General features: G+C 47.4%; 1 protein-coding gene across 9 annotated transcripts in view; it reads left to right on the plus strand.

The window, feature by feature from the left end:
* The first annotated feature begins 1,357 nt into the window (after positions 1-1,357).
* The window catches only part of LOC118502984 (collagen alpha chain CG42342), an 89,644-nt gene continuing 71,525 nt past the window's right edge, over positions 1,358-19,476 (plus strand). For 6 of the 9 annotated variants that reach the window (XM_036035770.1, XM_036035771.1, XM_036035777.1 and 3 more), the window contains exon 1: positions 1,359-2,507. In XM_036035770.1, the coding sequence (XP_035891663.1) occupies positions 1,868-2,507 (640 nt within the window). In that variant the 5' untranslated portion in view covers positions 1,359-1,867. Of the gene's footprint in view, positions 2,508-19,476 lie in introns of all 9 variants that reach the window. The other 3 variants (XM_036035769.1, XM_036035774.1, XM_036035772.1) reach the window with 1 other exon arrangement.

The following is a 19,476-nucleotide window of genomic DNA, read 5'->3' on the forward strand; positions in this document are numbered from 1 at the left end:
CAGATAATTCAAAACGATTGACTTTTATGGTTGAATTTTTCTTTTTTTGAAAAGCATGCACCAACCCCATTCGCCTCCTGGTGTGTGTGTGTGTGTGTGTGTTTGTCTGTGTGTGTTTTTTTGTTTGTATCCCTCTTCTGTATTTTGCCATGCCTGAACCCGTGCGAGATTTAGCTTACTGCTTGCCGTGCGCGCGATAAGGTTGCCCGCCTATGGAACGCGAAAAGAACAGACAAACACACAAAAAATGCAAATTGAATGCTGCCGTGAAACAACGCAGCCCGGTGCAGGGAATCGGTCCACGAGAGGTCCACGCGATCCATCCAGCGCAAGAAGAAAACCCCCTTGTTCCTGTCGGCCGAGAATGCGGTGGAATGGGAAGGGCTTGAAAAATTATCAAATTACATGCATCTTTGCACCGCGTACTCACCTTTCGGGCTGGCTGGTGATCGAACGATCGAGTAGCGAAGGTATGAAAGACACACCGTGGAGAATCGCAACGGATCCCGGCTGCACCGTGATCCTGGCCCGATATCGATGCAGGAAAATCGGTGAGTGTGTGGAAATTAAAATATAACTTTTTTTTTTGCTGCTCGTCGCACCGAACCGGTACGGGATTTGGCCTAGGGGCGATGTGGTAGCAGCAGTGTGATGATGCTAAAACGATTGGAGAAACAAATAAAGGAGAAATAGGTGGGAAGCAAGCGGCACTGTTAAGGGAATGGAAGCACTGTTTGGTGCGATGGAACACCGTCGTCGTTGATTGCTTTCCGTCTTCCTCGACGGCAAGGACACGGCGGCGATCATGCGACTCCCGATGGAGTATCAATTAAGATGATGTTTTGGGGGTTCGTTGGTAGAGGAGCGATCGTGAAATGATCACCGAATGGCATGAATTAGATTGACGTTGATGATTCCTTTTTTTGAACAAAAAGATTTTTTTACGCTCTGATTTGCAGACAAAATATTTGAAAGTTCGAATATGGTTGATTGCCCGAAACGTGCTTACATATCATGCCATTTTTTATTCAACAAATACAGTATTATATTATACAATCTGTTCCCATTGCAACGAATCCGGTTGAAACAAAGCAAATTGATGATTTGCTTTCATAAGCATAAATCATGGCCATGGCCACGGCTATAGTTCGGCAACGAAAGCGACGAGTCACAGCGTAACAAATCCAACCGAACCATGTGAGAACCATTTTCCCGATCTGGGTCGAAACGCTGGGTGGCTCGCTACACCCAAAACCGCGAGCAGCTCACGAGACCAACGACGAGGCACTCACTTGTTCGTGCCGGTGCTGAGTGCTCCCTTTTTCAGCTTGCCAGCTGGATTCGTACGTAAAATTCCCGTCCATGCACAAGTTTCATTCAAAACTTCGACCGAGAAGGGTGCGTCGTGTGCGTGCGTCTTTCCGTTCCGTTCTGTTCCGGGCGCCTTTATCGTAGTGAATTCGCGCCACAACCAGGGAAAACATTGTCGCGTTCGAAACGTGCGTGTGCGTGTGAATTGTGTGCTGACCGCGAATGGTGCCGATCGCTTCCTTTTGATATCGTGGATCGCTTATCGAGTGTGATTCCTACCGTGCGTAGTGCTGCCAACCAAGTGCTCCGGCGTGAATAATTGTTAACCACCAAATCAACAACCATTACACGGTGCGCCAGGCCGGCAGCTGAGCCGAGCCCCAAATGAAGGCCCGATAATGGAAATGGGTCTGCGTGTTGCCGGTGATCTAGTGGTGCGTACCGTGTCGCGCGTTCCGGCCGTGCTCTCAGCTTTTCCGGCGGCTTACCTTTTCCCCGGCGTTTAGTGTGCCTGTGTGTGTGTGTGTGCGGGTGTTTGTGTGTGGCCTGATGCAAGATGGCAACAATCGCAGCAAACGCATCGAAGCGCAATCCGGTCGGTCCGGAACCGGCGGGTGAAGTGGCGGGTGGGATGGAACCGATGGTGGTAGGAGAGGTTGGGGTGGGTGGGCGGCCGGCAGTGATGCCGGCAGAAGCAAACGCCAAAAAGTGCAATGCCAAAGTGAGCGGTGCGTTGGGCCGAAGGAAAGGGAGTGGCAGTGGGCTGGAGGTCGGCCGCAGTGCCAAACCGTCCGGATCGGAATCCCACGCGCCCTCGGCCCACTCGCTGATCAACTACCTGTTCTATCTCATGTGCATCACGGCGCTCGGAGCTACCGTGTACTCCAATCTGCGCCAAACATACGTAGAGGATAAATTAAGTAGTCTAGTTAGTATCGAAGACCGGCTCAGCCTGCTCGAGGCACAGGTGAGCGATGTATATAGGAGGATCACGCTGCGCAAGATGGATGCGGCCGTTGCGACCGGTATCGTCGAGCAGGCCGAGGAAGAAAGTATGTCCGACGTGGTGCGGAAGATTTCACATCAGATCGCCGAACTGCCGCGAATGCGACGTGACCTGTCGGCGCTGAAGGTGTCGCGCAAGGATCGGCAAGCCGCCGTTCAGCAGACCGGCACCGAGTGCTTGTGTCCTGCAGGTAGGTTCCTTGGGCTCCCATTTCGCTAAGCTTCAAGAACGGAGGGCAGATTCTGCAATCAATCGCGGTTGGTGTAAATATTTAACCAGGAGACTGAACAAACAATTCAATCCGGACTGGACTTTACTCTTCCGTGCCAGCTGCCTGCTAATCTCTTTGAGCCACACGACACGATAAGGATAAAATGAATCAACTACCAAATTAGATTCATTCCGAGAAATTAAGTGTCCCCGGGCCGGGACGGTACGAAATGTGTTCCGTGTTCGACGTTCTTCGCTCGGAACAAAAGGATTGCGTCCATCGGAAGCAGTCGCCAGCAAATGAAACCAATTGCCGGACACAAATCCACGACGTGCCGCTCCGGTAGCAGTGGCCCGGTCGATTGTTTTCCGACTTTTGCTACGGAAGGGTTCGGGAAAATCTAGAACAAGTTCTAAGCCACTTGCCTTGTGTCTCTCTTTATCAAATGAATCGCTATCGAAGGATGGACGGAAGGATTCCGGGTGTGTTATCCTGATTCTTGGCTTGTGCAAACTGATTTCTATCTTCTGCTAACTGGTTCAAGAAGCACCGGACATACTCTCGCCCCCGGGAATAAGCGAGACAATTCCAAACAAAAGACACTATGTCCGGTGCACCGCAAGGCGTGTATCGGTTGTTTATTGTGTCCTTGTTCGGAGATGTTGTGGTAGCGACACGTACAACAAGACCCCGGATGGACGAGGAACAGTATCGGGGACTATTAGAATTAATCACACTTATTAGCGCACCATCGAAGGAAGGCAGAAAGCGACCGAAGACTGACCAATCGAACTGAAACCAAACCGATTATCGTGTGTGAAGTGCTGTGTGTGTGTGGGGAGCAGACTGGAAACAAGTGTCCATTTTCCGATCGGACACAACTGTCATCGACAGCTGCCGTCCGTATCCTCCGGAATCGGTGGAAGTGGTATTGATGGTGGAAAATTGATTTTTCCTCAAACAAAGAACCATCCTTCTCGGCTACCACCGTTTTCAGAAGCAGGTTTTATCTACTTTTGTTTCCTTCTCTCGTCGCTGTTCGATGGTCCACGTCCAGGTCCAGGTCTCAGGCCGGTCCAGGCTGCCAATCTCAAAAGGAACATGCTTACAATCGAGTGTTACAATTCTAATAAATCAAATTATCCGGAAACGATCGGAATGTCGGGGTTGTGAAGAACACAACACAAAAGGGCGACACATTCGTTCCCCGTTCCCCTTTCCCGGAGGCTGCCAGACAAATAAACACACATTGTCACCCACACACGCTCACAACAACACATAAATTTCTTCCCCCGGGGTGTTTCGGGTGTCAGGATATCCGGCGTGGGTACAGGATGCACGGAACTTGCTCCATGGAAACGGACCAGAAATCAGAAGCCAGTCAGTGCTGGCAGTGTTGCTTTTGTAGTGCCGGACATCCGAAGACATTTTGTGCCGTTTCTGGACACGGCCGGGGCAGAAAAATTGGTGCAAAATAAGCACTCAATCTTCTAATCCAATAAAACCGAACCGACAGACCGGGCACGATTGGGTCGCTGTTACGTCGGGGCGTTCGGAGTTTCGGAGGACAAAACCTGGCCAGTAGCTTACCAGAAGGTGCCTCTTCCTTCCTTCTCGGGATGGCTGTGCGTTGTCAAACATTAGAGGTCATAAGACGTGAATCCAGGTGGTGCACAGAGGCACAGAAGGCGAACGGAAAACATTAACAGCTGGCACGAAGCGAAGTGAAAGGCCAAGAATGGGATGAATTGGCACCGGAAGTTGTAATGAACGTTTAAACGATTGGCAATTTTGTGCCACGGCTGCCACGAAGAAGAAAGCCGTTCGGAAGATAGCTCCGAACCGGAGCGTCGAAATTATTGGTTCGATTCGTCGTCGTGAGACAAGTGGTTTTCCTGTGCGATTGATTGATCAGTTTGGAGTTGGGTCGGGAACCGGTTTTTGGAGCGGGCTGAAAATTTAAATCGCTCAATCGTTTGTCTGGAAATTGGTTTGCAGAAGGGGAAAACACAAGGACTGTGTTATTTGTAGGATTATTCATGGGATTCTTATCATAGCCATTTACTGCTAACTTTTTTTCTACTTCCACAATATAGAGGATTATACTTCCATCTCTTTTCTCCATCTCGCTATGCCTAATGTCGGACACGTGGCATGGAAACGATTTACCTGGCTGCTGGATAAAAATAAGTTTAGTCTGAAATTATTAGATTGGCACGTCTCATCGATATCGTTACACGAAATAGTAGAAGCAATTTATCGATTATTTATAAATATGTTGCAATATCTTTTCTAGCGATTCCCTTCCTGATAGGAGTTTTCTGGTGTTGGTTTGAGCCCCAAAATTCACGCTGGACATCGCAAGCTATTGAAGAACTGTCATAGATTGGCCGATCAGTAGCTGAATTATTAAATGTAGTCTACATAAACATAAATACGAATCATTTTTTACGCTGTCAACATATCTCAAACAATCTAAATTAAAAGCTTGCTCCCCTCGAGGCTACTCGCAAAGATTAGATCACCAATATTTTGACATCGACAACTTTATCGATTCATTCCGTTTGCAATGGAAAAGGGGAAAAAAAAGAACGCAGCCTCGGAACGGTGGTCCCGCAGCGGGCTGAGATGCCAGTGCGTGTTCTGGGCGGATCCAGATAAATCACAAGCAATTAATCAACGATAGCCGGGTGCGAGTGCGCGCGCCCGGTTGTCTGAACGCCACAGCGAACTTTATCTAAGCATCGTGCATCACGTGCCGGACGACTCGTGCGAGCCCTTTTGCGAGACGAGATGCGTGTTTTGCCGCTTAGATTTCTGCACTGAAGGACCAGATAATTTCCCCGTTTCGGCTGCTGTGCGTCCTAGGTGTTCGGTGGTGGTACGAGCAACGGTGGTCGTTCGCCACCATCGAACCCGGAAAGTCCTGGTGCACCTGAAGCGCGGTTGGGTCCCCTTTGGGGAATAGCGAATAGGTGTTGGTGATTGAGTTTGTTTTACTTTTTCCATGTGTGTGTGTGTCTGCTCGCTCCTGTATTACTTACCACTCGTAATTCATCTCAGGAATCCTTTCCGGACGAAGTTCGGCCATTTTTTTCTTCTTCGGGGCGCTACACCGAACAGTGCACGTAACGCTTTTTTGTTCTTCTGCACTCCGCAATGGCGCACACCTGATTGTTAACTTTTACGGGGTCTTTTTTTTCGTCGGCCATTTTCATCGACACTGTCGGGCTTGCTGGAAACGGTACGGAATGGATGAACCGCAACACGCCACCAGCTACTCCACGACGACGACGACGACGACAAACTTCCGATCGAACCACGCGGTCCATGTTTTGTGTGGCCGGGCATGTACCGTTTCCGCTTTTCGAAACCCATGGCTTGTGGCACAAAGTCTTTTTTTTTTTTTTTTTGGGTGAGTTTACCGTTTACGACACCGAACGACGCGTTAGCCCACGGGGAATCGACCCAGAGGGACCCCATGAATCGACAAACTGGTTACCGAAAATGATTGGAAGTATTCGAACGGTTTTTTTTTTGGGGAGGACCAGGGACGCCATCGTGTCCAGACGGCCGGAGAAACCCCGAAAAAAAGGAAACTAGCCATAAAAAGGATCTAAACGAATAGCTGACCTGTAGATCGGTTATGGTGGTGACAAAAACCAGAACCGGCGTCCCAGGTACAACTCAGTACCCTTGAAGATACGCCGAGCGATAAGGGCAAGATAGACCCGGCAAAAAATAAAATAAATAGGAGATGAAAGTTCACAAATTGTATACTGGAGGGGTTGGCAACATCGCTAAGGGTGGCCGTAGTTAAATTGCTGTCCCTTAGATTTGCTTATCTGCCCGAGGTTACCGGGCTGTTATGATTGCACTCCGACCAGCAAAAACCATCAACAAATAGCCAATCATATCAGTGGCACCAGTTAATTATTATTATCGTTTTAATTATTGCCAGCTGTGAGCATGGATGGTTGGGAAGCATTTACTTCGTTCGGTAACTTCCTGTTACGTGTTACTCATCAATTGGAACAAAATTAAATAGAGATTAAATAATGCTAATTAATAAACCTCCGAAAAAGGAAGTTTACATCACCACTCTAGCATATCCAGTCAGTATGTTGAAGTAATGACTTGTCATTCACGTGGTCCTCCATGTGAGTACTTTTCCCCATATTAAAGCCACTCAATCCGCTGGCAGTAACTTTGTCGCTAAAACCACATTTAATATGAGTTACGTACCCTATCGGACCGCGAATAAATTCTTTCACCTTAAAATGCTCACTCAACAGCAGCCAGTAGCAGTACATTTGCAGTACAAATCGCCATATACTATATGCGCGCGCGTACACGACCCTCATCGTACGGTGTGTGTGCTAAAGGTACAGCACCGGTCCGGAAGCCGGCGCGAATGTATGGCAAATGATCCATGGGGTTGGTGCCCATCTGGATGTTTGTTTTTCTGTGTGCACTCTCGGGTTTTTTTTGCCTCGCATTTCGACCGGATTTGCTGCTTTACATGCGGGGGCCGCTGGGTTTTGCGCTGGAGATGTTTTCCGAGAATTCGGCGAAAGCGAATTTGCCGTTTGTTTTTATTAGCTTCTATTTTAGTATCCGTAACCGGGGACCGTCGAAGCCGCAGCTAAGCCAAAGTGAACAATTCAATTTGCGTACCGACCCCCGCAGGGTGTGTGTGAGTGTGACTGCGCTCTGCGTGGTGCGGTCCGGCTGCCCAAAAGCCCCGGTACCAAATCTCAATGATGTAAACGATCTCCGGCCGGCCGAGGCCGTACCGTTGCCAAAATGCAAATCGGCAATGGCAGTTGATGTAGGGAGTATATTAAGCGGCCAGTTAGAAAGAGACGCACACTTTATGAACGACTGTCAAACGGCTGAGTTGGCGTGGGGGACATGTGGAAGGATATCCTGTGGCCGGTATAATTGAACCTCGGAACCTGGTGAACTAGGACTCACCAAGTACAAAGAAAAAGGATTTTGAAGTAGAGTTGAATGCTAGAACTCTTTTTTCTCCGAGTGTCCTCCGCAGATCAGCTCATCTATCTTGGTTTGGGAAAAGTTTGAAGCAAACAAAAACAGAAGAATGGCTCCCCTAAGGCTCTTTCGCGAGGATTGAGTGGAAAACCTCGGCAAAGCAGAAACCATGACAAGCTACAGCCCAGCGGGTGTACATGGTTCGGGTGGGTAAAAAACAAAAGCCCACCCAACCAGTGTCATCGCGACCGATCAAAAACTCGACGACTCGCTTCTTCGAATAGGGGGGGGGGAAAGAAAAATCACGATTACTTCTTCAGGTCTTCGCGATGGTTAGGAAAACTCCCCAAGAGCCAGTTCGTGGTGCATTGAACCGGGAGATTTTTTTCTCTTTTTCTTATTGCAGCAGCAGCAGGACATCGGCGAATGGAGCTAAGGATCCTTATTCATTGCATTGAGCATTGGGATGCTGCTTTCGGTGTTTGACACCACTTGAATTTAGTGTCTGTTCGTTCTCTTCCCAAGGCAGGCCATGACAATTTCGATGTTCCAAATGTCAAAAGCACTTCCACACGGTAGCGGTACACTTGTAACGGGCGTGCTTTTTTTCCAAGTCACAAATCAAGTACCAAAAAAAAAAAAAACGGAAAAACGAAGGAAACGATTAAAGGATTTATTTTGAAAACATAAACCACGGTTGTCTGCTTCGGCTGATCCTTCTCGATTGGCCGTTAACAAAATTGCTCCCCTGATCCATTTCATCTGGTTTCCCGTTCCGTCTGTGCGCCTACATATTCAACGAGATGAATCCCGCTATGTATGTGTGCTCCGCTGGTGCTGGGAGGTGGCGTGCTGCACCGGCTCGATCCGGGAGAATAATTTATGACGGTTTAATGAGTGTCATAACGTATTTTATCGCCTCGAAGTGTATTTCTCGATGCACGATGAAGCTATTTATATAGGCGGTGGCTTGCGAGCGCGTTGCACAGGAGTGACAACTACATCTTCCCTGTCACAAGAACACCCTGCCCAGCCGAGAGCGGCAGCTCGGCACCACACACCCAAACTGGAAGTTGCAGTCGCATGTGTTATTAGCCGTAATTAAACGTTTATTTTATTTTCGTGCACTGCCATCGAGACTTGGCGGCTGTTTGCGTGTGATTGCGAGGACTCCTGCGAGACAGGCTCTCGATGGAGTTACGCTTTCGGTCGTGCATGACGCGCAAAACAGAAATCCTGCTGATTACTGCACAAAACTCCCGAGGTCCCGAGTCAGCAAATGTGGCTTAAATGGGTACGGCCATTTTGTGTGCCTCGGTGTGACTGTTGGTATCGCTTTGCGTTGGTTCCTTACGTTTTTTCCATCGGGTTTTGGGCCCATTTCGGGCCAAGCGACAACTCGCCCGTCTTCCGACTGGAACCAGTTTTAACTTCCATACGGCTGGCTACGAAACCCGGTAAGACAGGGTAATCAAGCAAGGGGTAACGGGCGGGAAAGCCATGGAGAGGTAAGGGAAAATTGCTTCCCGTGTGTGTACTCGGTGTCAAAACAAATCTGAGTGTCGGTGCGAAGAATTAAGAAATCACACATCAGCCCGTCATCGTGCGTCGCTGAGGAAGGAACGCTATGAGTTTGGGATGAGCTCTCCACGTTCTGGAGGCCACAGAGGGCGGTGAGGTACCCGACAGCGGGCGGTGTTGATGAAGGTGATGATGATGATGATGATGTTGTTGTGCTCCGGTTGTGCTGACGAAGGAAGAACTTGATGGAAGTCCGCACACGTCCGCATCGTACGCGTTAATGTAATCGCCGTCGGAAAGTGTTGTTTTGACGTGAGGTGGATTTGACCCTCAGATTGGATTCGGCACAGTCGTCGTCCTTTCGCTTTGTGTGCTCGCATCTCTGCGTGTGTGTATATGATCGCGCGCGATCCATTTCTCCCCGTAAGCTACCATGAAACGTCAAGCTCCGTACGGATTTCGGTACGATGACAGCACCATTTTCACCCACGTTCGACTATCGTCCTCCCGGGCCAGGTGTAGAATGTTTCTTTCGTGACAAATTCTGTACAGGGCAGCGGCAAAAGCAGTAGCAATGAAATTGGCACATTTTGTGCCTAAATCCTAGACGTTATTGCTAGGAAGTTACTTTAAGAGTATTCGCGTTACCGGATAAACAGTGAGCGCAGGTATTACGAGGGATGACATCAGTGAATCCGTTTGACATGCATTTGGGTGTCTTGCAGGTTGGACTGGATGACTACTTAGTTGCTTTGAATGGTAATGTGAGCATTAAATTTAAAATACAGTAATTTTATGCGTTCGTGAGACATTGGAAATGACATACAGTGATCCAGGCTTAAAATATACTGCTAGCGTCTCATCAGGCCATGTATAGAATGCAATGCTTATGAATGATTTCCTATTTGCGAATAAACAACTCCAACTCTCATGAAGCAGTGATCCTCGCCAACCCTCAGTTATAATGCAAGATGTAAGCTGCCAGGAATCGATGCTTTAAATATCTCCCGAAGGAACTATCTAGAGGATTACTACCATTTAATCTCAGTTATACGAGTGAAGGGGTCTTCAGAAGAGGACACGCTTAATAATTATTTTGATAGAGTATAATCCCTCATTTAGTCGAGATTTACTTATCTCTTAGGCCTCAAGAACTACAATAGAAGATGTTGTCTATATTTAAATCTAAAATCTGTTACTGCTGAAAAACAACTAACTGGGTTTGGCCAACGCACAACTGATGTCTATCTTCAGTACGATTAAGTAAACGCTCTGCAACACCACAGATGAAACGGTTCCAAAAATAAATAATCCCTAAAATAGGAACTGATATCTTTCCTATCTTTCGAGCCGGAGTATATCCCTTTATTATTTTTTGTTGTTTCCAAACGAAACGGCTAGCAACGACGGCACAATTCTCACCCGGGCTCAGTGACTCAAATTGTGAAACCGTAAAGCGTTATCAATTTCTCGCTCATCATTTATCATCACTCCAAACATACGTCTATAACCTACCAAAGGTTGTTGTGCTGCCCCATCGTCTTGGGTTATCTTGTCCGCTTACTCTATGGCTTAAGTTCAGCTAGAGAAAAAAAACGCTCCTTACGATAAGAAAACCGAGAGAGAGAGAGACAGCAAATGGACCTTTAACCCAGCCCAGCGTCCTTTCGGATGGCGGCAAAACGTGGGCCGAAGTTTCCACTTGGTGGTAAGATAAACAGCTCCTTGGCACAGCAAAGGATGTGGTGGAGATAACATTTTTTCCCGCCGCGCTCGAGGTAAAGCACACTCGATTCGTTTGACCAACCGTCATTTTGAACCCGACTTGATGTGGGTGTGCTACACACTATTTACTTGCGGTGGCCGTGTGTCGCAGCGATTTGATCGGATGATGGTTTTCCGAACAAAGAAAAAAAAAAGAATCGGCGAAGGCTTTCCCCGGCAAAGGGGCAACCCGCAAAGTGGCAACCGTACCGAAATGTCACGGCTGAGGGCTACTTGTCCGAGGGATAAAATAAACATTGCCTTCGTGTGGCTGCACCTACAGCCAAAACGGCACGAACCGAACGGCTTTTGAATGTTTCTTCGTCCGGTGCGAAAAGAAATGAAAGCTGTGCTGCATCAGATGCCACCGAAAAACGCTCTCAAATATGACAGACTTCATTTTCATCGGATTCTGAGTGGTTTACAGAATGGGCAACCGGGTGGTTGGAAGGCGGCACAGTACGATGGAAGTAATATGTTTATTCAGTTACGGCTTGGCTTCGCTCTTTTCTCTTGCTTGTGGCTTTTTTTTGGAAACGATGTCATGTGACAGAAACCGAAAAGAAGGGGTGTTGTTCGTAACACAAAGCGACCTCCGCCCACCCTTGAAATGTCACAAAGGTTGTGTGGTGTCGTTCACCAAGGGTCTTCCGAATGCTCCGAGCGCCCGGTGTCTTGTGAGCCGCCCGTGTGTGTGTGACTTCTTCGGATGCTGCTGCTGCCCAAAACCAGCACACCAGTCCGGTGAGCTGGAGCTCGGGCAAGGTTTCATAGTTGAGAAGAAGGAACTCCGGAGTCACGCAAACTCGTACACACTCCTGGAAGCGGCACGTTTATTTGACATAAATTTATCTATAAACATGAGGAATGTAAATAGGTGGGCAACGGGCTTTTTCAGCCCAGGGAGTCCAAGTGCAACCAGAAGGCAGGTGAAGTTGGGCTATGCTACTGAGCATAACAAAAGTACCACCTCAGGGCGACCGATACTCCAACGGGGCCTGTACACTTACTCATTTCTCCGAGTGAATTCTCGCCACTGCCTTTTGGCGTTGCGATCACCTTTTTCTTCTTCGCCGTTTTGGTTGCCTCTCGATGGTCTAAGCGCTTCCTGTGTGGTCTCGAAGGTCTCGAATGCAATGGCCGGGTGCAAGTGCATGTGCACGCGTACCCATATCATAGATCGTAAGCCACTTGTGCCAGCGTTCGTTCGTTCGCCTTTTTCGCTACGCTTTGAAAAACTCCGTAACGGCACATTAGGAAAAGTCATAGAACAAAGGCATAAGCCAGCGCCAGCGAGTTCATATTCTTCTGCCACATTACTGGCAATTTGTTACGGATCCGTGCGTGCCCCTCCCCCCCCCCCTCCCTCCGTTCGTGGTGGTGGAACAAACAGGATGCCTGTTGGCAAAATCGAGGCAACGAGGCAACACTGAGTTCGACGAGTGGGTCGACCTGGCTTCGACTGACTCCCGCACACCCACAGTTCGGGTGGTTTGAGAAACACCGGGGAAAAATTTAATAAATGGAGCATCTGCACCGAAACCGACAGGTTTGGGCCCCGAAGGATAGTACGGGCGTGCACATCGATCGCGTGGCTCACATCCCGCTACGGCGCAAACGAAGTGGGCGAAGTGAGCGTGCAGAGTGGGCAAGATAGAAGGACGGAAGAAGAAAGGATGAATACAAATGATTGTACTTTGTACCTCATGGACCCATGTGTGGGAGAGGATCAGGGGTTTTCTTGTTGTTCGTTGGGGTTTTTTGTATACTTTACTGTAGCTACAGTGAGTGCAATTGCTTTAAGGGGATTTACTACTTGCTCCAGTAGCGATTCTTCCATTTGTTAATTCCAATGTAAGTCGGGGTGGTCTGATTGGCGAAGCGATAGCGTCTTCGATCGAACTTCACACGATAGGACCGGGGATCAAATCCCATCCAGAATGTCACCCCGTATGCAGGACTGACTATCGTAAGACTGAGCTAATGTTAAAACCAAATCACAGAAGGTCAGATATGGCGGGTGGGACAATTTAAATTTATAGTAGATTATACTCGAGAAGTGTGAGATTATTTTGCTCCTAGAATTCAGCAAGATGAGAGAAGGTTGGTTAAATGGAGCCCTGATTTAAAACTACTTTAATAAGCATCTGTTTTTCGCTGAAACTTACTGGGCAACATTTATCAGCTCTTCAAATTTATGTTTTATTTTAAAAATGAAACAGGTCTTTTATTCAGCATTGAAAAAGGCTCCAAAAAACTAATCGGAGAAGGTCACAACACCTCAGTAAAAAAATAATAAATAATTGCGCCTAAAGTAATTTCGCTCACTGTAGCTACTACTTCGTGCCCATCCTTGCTGCTGCCTACGAGCAACATTCATGGGACACGTGCACGTAAGCAAAGCAACCATGCTGCTTTTGACGGATGAAAGTTATGTTTCGATTAAACAGATATTTCCATCAAATTGCACGCTGTTGCTGATCGCTGTTTATGGCATTACCTTGGTCAAGTTAGGTGGCTATGCAGGGTCCTGAGGAATGAGGCTGGCAAATTTGTTTTGGCTATCAGGCAGGAAGCTCAGCTAATTTTATGTTTCGCCTGAAGCAATTCCAAATCGAAAAAAGAAAACCATTTTATTACCATTTGTGCGACGATGGATATCTGGACTCGTATTATCCCATCCAACGGATCCCTATGTGTCCCTCGAGTGTCATAAAATTTTGTTTCGCTGCTCGCAAATTAAACACACCGGAGAAGTAATTTTCTCCATTCGCAGTGAAAGACGATGCTGCCGGGCCACGTGCAGCTGGTGTAGCCAGTGTATTTTCTTCTGGAAAGTCGGTAGCTAATCGGCCATTTCGAGCCATTCGAGGGCCATTTATTGGGCCCCTTCGCTTACGTTTGCTCGCTCGACGGTGTGTCTAATTGGTGCGCAATGTTTGATGTTTTCGTTTGGGCAACCAAATGCAATACGGGCTGGTTGTTCGAAAGCACAATCCCAGCAATTCTTCTCCGGCTAATGCTGTGCCGAGATGGAACGATATCATCTTATCATCTCATCTCCCTCCCTTCATTCGAAAGCATCTCCGAAAAACGACCGAAATGAAGTGGAATTCAAATGCAAAGCCCCATTCTCCCGGTCCTGCTACTGTCCCACCCGAAATTGGTGCCGGCTCGACATTGTTGCTCTCGGTGCGCCCTTCGTCACGATAATGGAATTTCAATTTCCTAGCAAAATGAGCACCACCGCCAGCAGAAGTAGGAATGTCCGTTGGCGTCCGTTTGATCCTATGGCAACCTGTTTTCATTTATTGATATAACAGAAAAAGAAACTGCTCCGTGCTGGTAGTTTATCCGGTGCAGCCAATCTAACCACGGTCACGGTGGAGGGGGAAGCGCACCGAGGTAGGTCATTGATGGAATTTTCTTCTCGATGAACACACCCGAGAAAGCTGTCCTTCTCGCAATAATAATGGAGCGAGAAACAAAAAAAAAGCTTAAAAGCTGTCGAAGCGTGCTACTCTAAAAGATCTCTGCCCGAACTAGTGGAACAAAGGAACAGAGCCTGTCGAGATGTTTTATCTTGTCTAGGCGGCTAGAAAGTGAGCCGGGGCGACTCTTCCATTGCGCTGCGCTCCTTTTACAAGCAGCAGCTCTGACTAGCTTATCTATCATAATCCGAACCCATTCCCGGGCACTTTGCCGAAGCTCAGGCGCCCTCAGACATTCAGCCAGCTGTAGATTATTTTCTCATTTGCATTAATTTCTTCAATATGCGCACCGAGCGATCGAAGGCTCCAGGCTGAGCAGGGATTCTGGGTGAACGAGGGAGCAAAACCCGGCCAAACAAACCATCATTTGCAGAGCAACCGATTGACATTCTAAGCCGCTTTCGGAGAGCTGCTCACTGCATTAGTGCTTTTTGGACGTTCGATATGGAAATGAAAACGGTTCACCGCTCGCGCGAGTCGTCAGCATTCAGAGTGTCGAGCTGTGTGTGCTCAGAAGAAAGCAGGCAGCTTTTTGCAACGCCTTCATCCTCGGTGCTCCTTCATCTGAGCACTTGAGCGCTTTGCGGTAAAGTTTCCAAACTCCAGGTCAGCATCCACTTTCAATCGTGGCATTCGACAAGTGACGAGAGGACGAGCACCGAAACGTGAGGGAAACTAGCGATCTTAAGCGAAACATTGGCTTTTGCGGGTTTGTTTTTCCATCCCCAGCACGCGCGATGACGATTCTTCGCAAAGTGTCATCTTGGTAACAGCTGTCGGGGTTTGGCGATGCCCAGGCTGGAGCGTACAAAGCCACGCAAAGAATGTCCTTTGAACGCGCCTGTGCTTCAGAGGTTTCGGATTGGCAGAAGACTGTTGCAAATGTCAAGTGGCGACGAAAGGCGATAAGAAAGAAAAAAAACCGGCGGGTCAAACGGGATGGTCAGTGTGCGGTAACAACAAACGAGGCAATATTTTTGCTTGCCACCGTCCGAGGTCGGGTGTGCTAAATCTTTGTTCGAGACTTTGTCGTTGCGGAGCAAAAGATAGGAAAAAGTTTGACAAACTCCTCCGGGAGTTTCGAGGACGAGTAGAAATGGCTGGGAGGACGCGAAGACAAAGTTTGCTTTTCTGGCCAGTTGTTGCAGTTGGCCCAAGCTGTGCCAGGGGTGCCCGCCTGGGCGACTCGTTTGAAGTTATTGCATCTGGTGCGCTGACATCAAATGGATGCCCCAGGCAGGGACAAACAGTCGATGACCGTGTCGTTTGGAAAGTTTGTACTGAAATGGCTCATACTACACGATGCATTCACGGTAGCCCACCGATAGCCGTGTCACTAATTGAGCAATTCATAACGCACCCGATTCGCTCCCCACAAAACAGAGCCTTCCGAATCCTCTAATGAGGGTGTTAAACTTCCGCCCAAAACATCCTTCTTTTTGGGGCGAGAGTTCCTCCTCTTCCCCCATTGTGCAATGATAGACACGGAAGCCTAACCAACCGTAGCTTGTCAAAAGGTGGTCGGCATCACTGCGGGACTGATATTCGGAAACCGTTGCGATCGATGGGAGCTCTCAAAACTTTTTCCTCCCTTTCCCACCAGATGTATCTTTCGAAGGAGATAAAAAGAAAAAGTTCCTACCATACACTCGGGAAACTCGGCTAGCATCTTCCTATTTGCATGACCTTCGTGTAGGTGGCGTAACGGGAGCGATCGAGAAAGGAACAAAAAAGACGAGCAGGGAAGACTTTAAAAGAAATTAATGAACCACCAACCGGGTTTGCCAATCGGGTCGAAGGACAACCGTCGTGCAAAACGTCATCGGGGGTTCGGGTTCGGGTAAACTGTTCGTTAGAAAAATAATCAACTGAAAAGCGGGGAAGCAATCGAGAGGAACGGTTTCACTGAGGAGGCCCACGCAAATAACAGAGCGATACACCCAGAATGACGTAACACGAACACGGTCCTAGCCGCTAGCCTCCCGAAACCGCGTACCACATGAGGGAGAGTTAGTTTTTGTGTGTGATGATACATACACTGGGTCTAGGTGCTGTAGAGCCATGAGATGTTACTGCATGTATGATCAATTTATTTCAAAAAAAGTCAATGATTGATACTAGCCTATTAAAAGCCTATAAATTATGCAACGAACGTGAATTATAAAAATAACGTAGGTGACTATGGCGCCGGTCTTCACACGGCAGAACCGGGGTTCAAATCAACCGTCACCCCGTAGTAAGGACTGACTATCAAACTGTGTGTTTTCATCAAATCTAGTAGGCCAGAAATGGCAGGCATGATCTATGGAGTCGTTAGATCAAGACGAGAGGGAAGGAGAGCAATAATATAATAAAGGACCACAGGAAAACATTATCATACTCCTTATTTCCAACTTTTATAATTCAATATCTAAAAAAAATAGAGTGACGTACTATCGATAAAGGACTCAATTTATGTGGGTTCTAGGTGCAAGAAAGCTTGGTATATTCAATGATGTATTCGTTTTACCAACATCTAAAACTATCGGCACTGAGGTGTTCCCGATAGGCAAGATCACTTTGAAAGTGTTGATTACGCTCACGATTTTGATTTTAATATAATCCATTTAAAACCAATGTGCTTTCAAATAGTCTTCTCTTTCTTCTTACTAGTCCTTGTTCTTCTTCTTCCTTCCAAATTCGAATTCAAAAGGATCTGCTATACCGCTTGTGGCCTCCTGTATCTAATTTGCAGGCAGCTGATTTACACGTTGGTAGTCCAAATAGTCGGTCCAGACGGGATTTGATACTAGTCCTGTCTTTTCAGAGGAAAAGGAAAAAAGCGTAGAAGAAAAAGAAATAAAAGAACTAAATTGAACTGACATGAAGATCATTTTTAGCACTAACAAGATAAGGGAAACAGTTTAATCCTCCTCATTGTCTCACCACTTGAGTGGCTCTATACCAATTGGATTCAGTGTTAGGCGCAAATATGGACGTTCTTGAAAAACACACTCAAACACACACAGCCCGTAACAGCCGTAACAAACGCAGTGCCACATCACAGGAAGCGGTTGTGTTTTCTTTATTTTCTCCAACGAACCGTAAAGCGGTGGGGTCGACTCGTTCACCCTACCAGCCAGCCACCAAAAACCTGCCTGCGAGTGTTCAAATGATGGCCAAATCCTTCACCACGGTTCTCCCCGGATGGTACAATTACATGACCCTAAGCGCAAAATGAAATGCACGTCCCCCTTCGGTGCGACAGGCTGCAATCGGTTGCATCGGTCGGATTGGGTAGAATTCGTTGATTGTGCCTCAATTATACGTTGATTATTCGGAGTTTTTCACCGCGCCCTTGTCCCTTGCGTGGCCCCACGGGTGGGATGCGAAAAACAGGTTCGCAACAAGGACAAGGTATGGCCAGCCTTGTTCTATGTGTGTGTGTGTGTCTGAGTGGTAGAACGCAAGGAAGAGGTGCTTGATGGTGCTGATTGCTTGATAAACGAAGGTTTTTATGTAGGCAGCCAACTCGCTACATGGACGCTTCTAAGCGTTACAGGACTTTTCCGAGTGTGTGTGTGCGGTGATGGGGCTAATAATACATTTTCGTACAACCCTTTTTTATGCACAACTTCCCATTCACCGTTTGCAATGTTTTTTTCCCCGTGTTGGCTCAGGAAGAGTGGCTCCGTTTTGGAGTGGGTATAAATAGCATTATATTTTGATGTGTTTATGAACCGAAAGGTGCAATGGAAATAATGCATTGGACGCATTATTTATGTGCTGTAAACAATTGTTGGTGGCTAAGCTATTCGCACACACATACACTTGCGAGGAAGAGGATAAATTTATTTATTGAACGAGGCGATAGTTTTCCACCTGAACAGCAGTTGGAATATTTGTTAAAAGTCTATTGAAATTTACTGAAACCATGTTTGATAATTCTTAATGAAAGTTAAGGAAAATTGTATATTTTTATTTATGAATAATTTTCCACGTCCATCTGCAAATTTTTCTAAGCCTCTACCAAAAGCGGCTTCTTTGAGCTGGTCGGAAAAATCAGCTCTTCTGATTATTCTTCATACACACTTACTCACACACAGACAAACCACCCGTTCCCATGCACAATCCATCACGGAGCATATTAAACATCGGACCGACATTTCAATTTTCCGTCCGGGGTGTTCTATTTTCGAAATCAGCATCACATTTGTCTTTCGCCGTTTCCATCAGTTTCCTTTCCCCATGTCCTTCCTCCTGCTTTGCCTCGCCGGTCATTGAGTCTTGATGTTTGGCCTGGACCTTGAGCGAGGTTGGCCGGTGGGATGGATGTGTTTGTTTTTCCCGCTTGGAACCGATTTTCGAACGAAGCGTCTTTGTAACAGCACGAATGGAATGGATATCTTTTCGTGGCGCAAAAGCAAAAAAATACCCATCGATCCGATCCGATCGATCGATCACTCAAATTGTTGCCGTTGGTTCCGATTTCCATCCGGCGAGCACGGCGAGAAAATTGCTTTCTAATGAGGTTGGCATGGAAATTGTTGTCGTGCTGCACATGACGTTGTTAATTGTATTAAGCTGCCCATTTAAGCTGTGGAAGATAAACGTGACACCGAGTCAGACCGGTTGCCGTGTGTCTGTCTGCTCGCAAGGACTCTGCAGTGCAGTGTCATTTTCAAGCACTGGGATTATGTATAGAAGACGTGTGGTGTGTGTGTGTGTGTGTGTGTGTGTGTATGAAGCAACATGTTGCATGTGGAAATCATAGCAAATAGCAAATGGCGAGTATGGCCGAGAAAGCAAAAACCCGGATCGAAAAATGGAAACTCTGCTCATCTCGTGTGACGTAGACGAGGAAAAAAAATGCAACCTCCTAAACCAACACGGAATGTGACAGACACCAGAGGAAAAACCCATCGCTTCTACGAGCAGCGGGCAAAATTGAATTTTGTGAAAATCAATGTCCGCCTGGCCAGACAGTTTTTGGGCAGCGTTCGTATCCGGTTAGGCATTGTCCGCCCACGGAAAATTTTCCACCATCACCGACGCTGGCCAGTCGCCATATTTCAGTCGATATACGTTCAAGCAAACGAACGTCATCATCGTCGCGATAGTCTACACGATCGTTGGTGTCGTAGAAAGTGTGCGTATCATCTTTAAGCAACGCACAACCAAATGGATGTGTTCCAACC

The sequence above is a fragment of the Anopheles stephensi genome, chromosome 2 (assembly GCF_013141755.1).
Source record: "Anopheles stephensi strain Indian chromosome 2, UCI_ANSTEP_V1.0, whole genome shotgun sequence".
Lineage (NCBI taxonomy): Eukaryota > Metazoa > Arthropoda > Insecta > Diptera > Culicidae > Anopheles > Anopheles stephensi.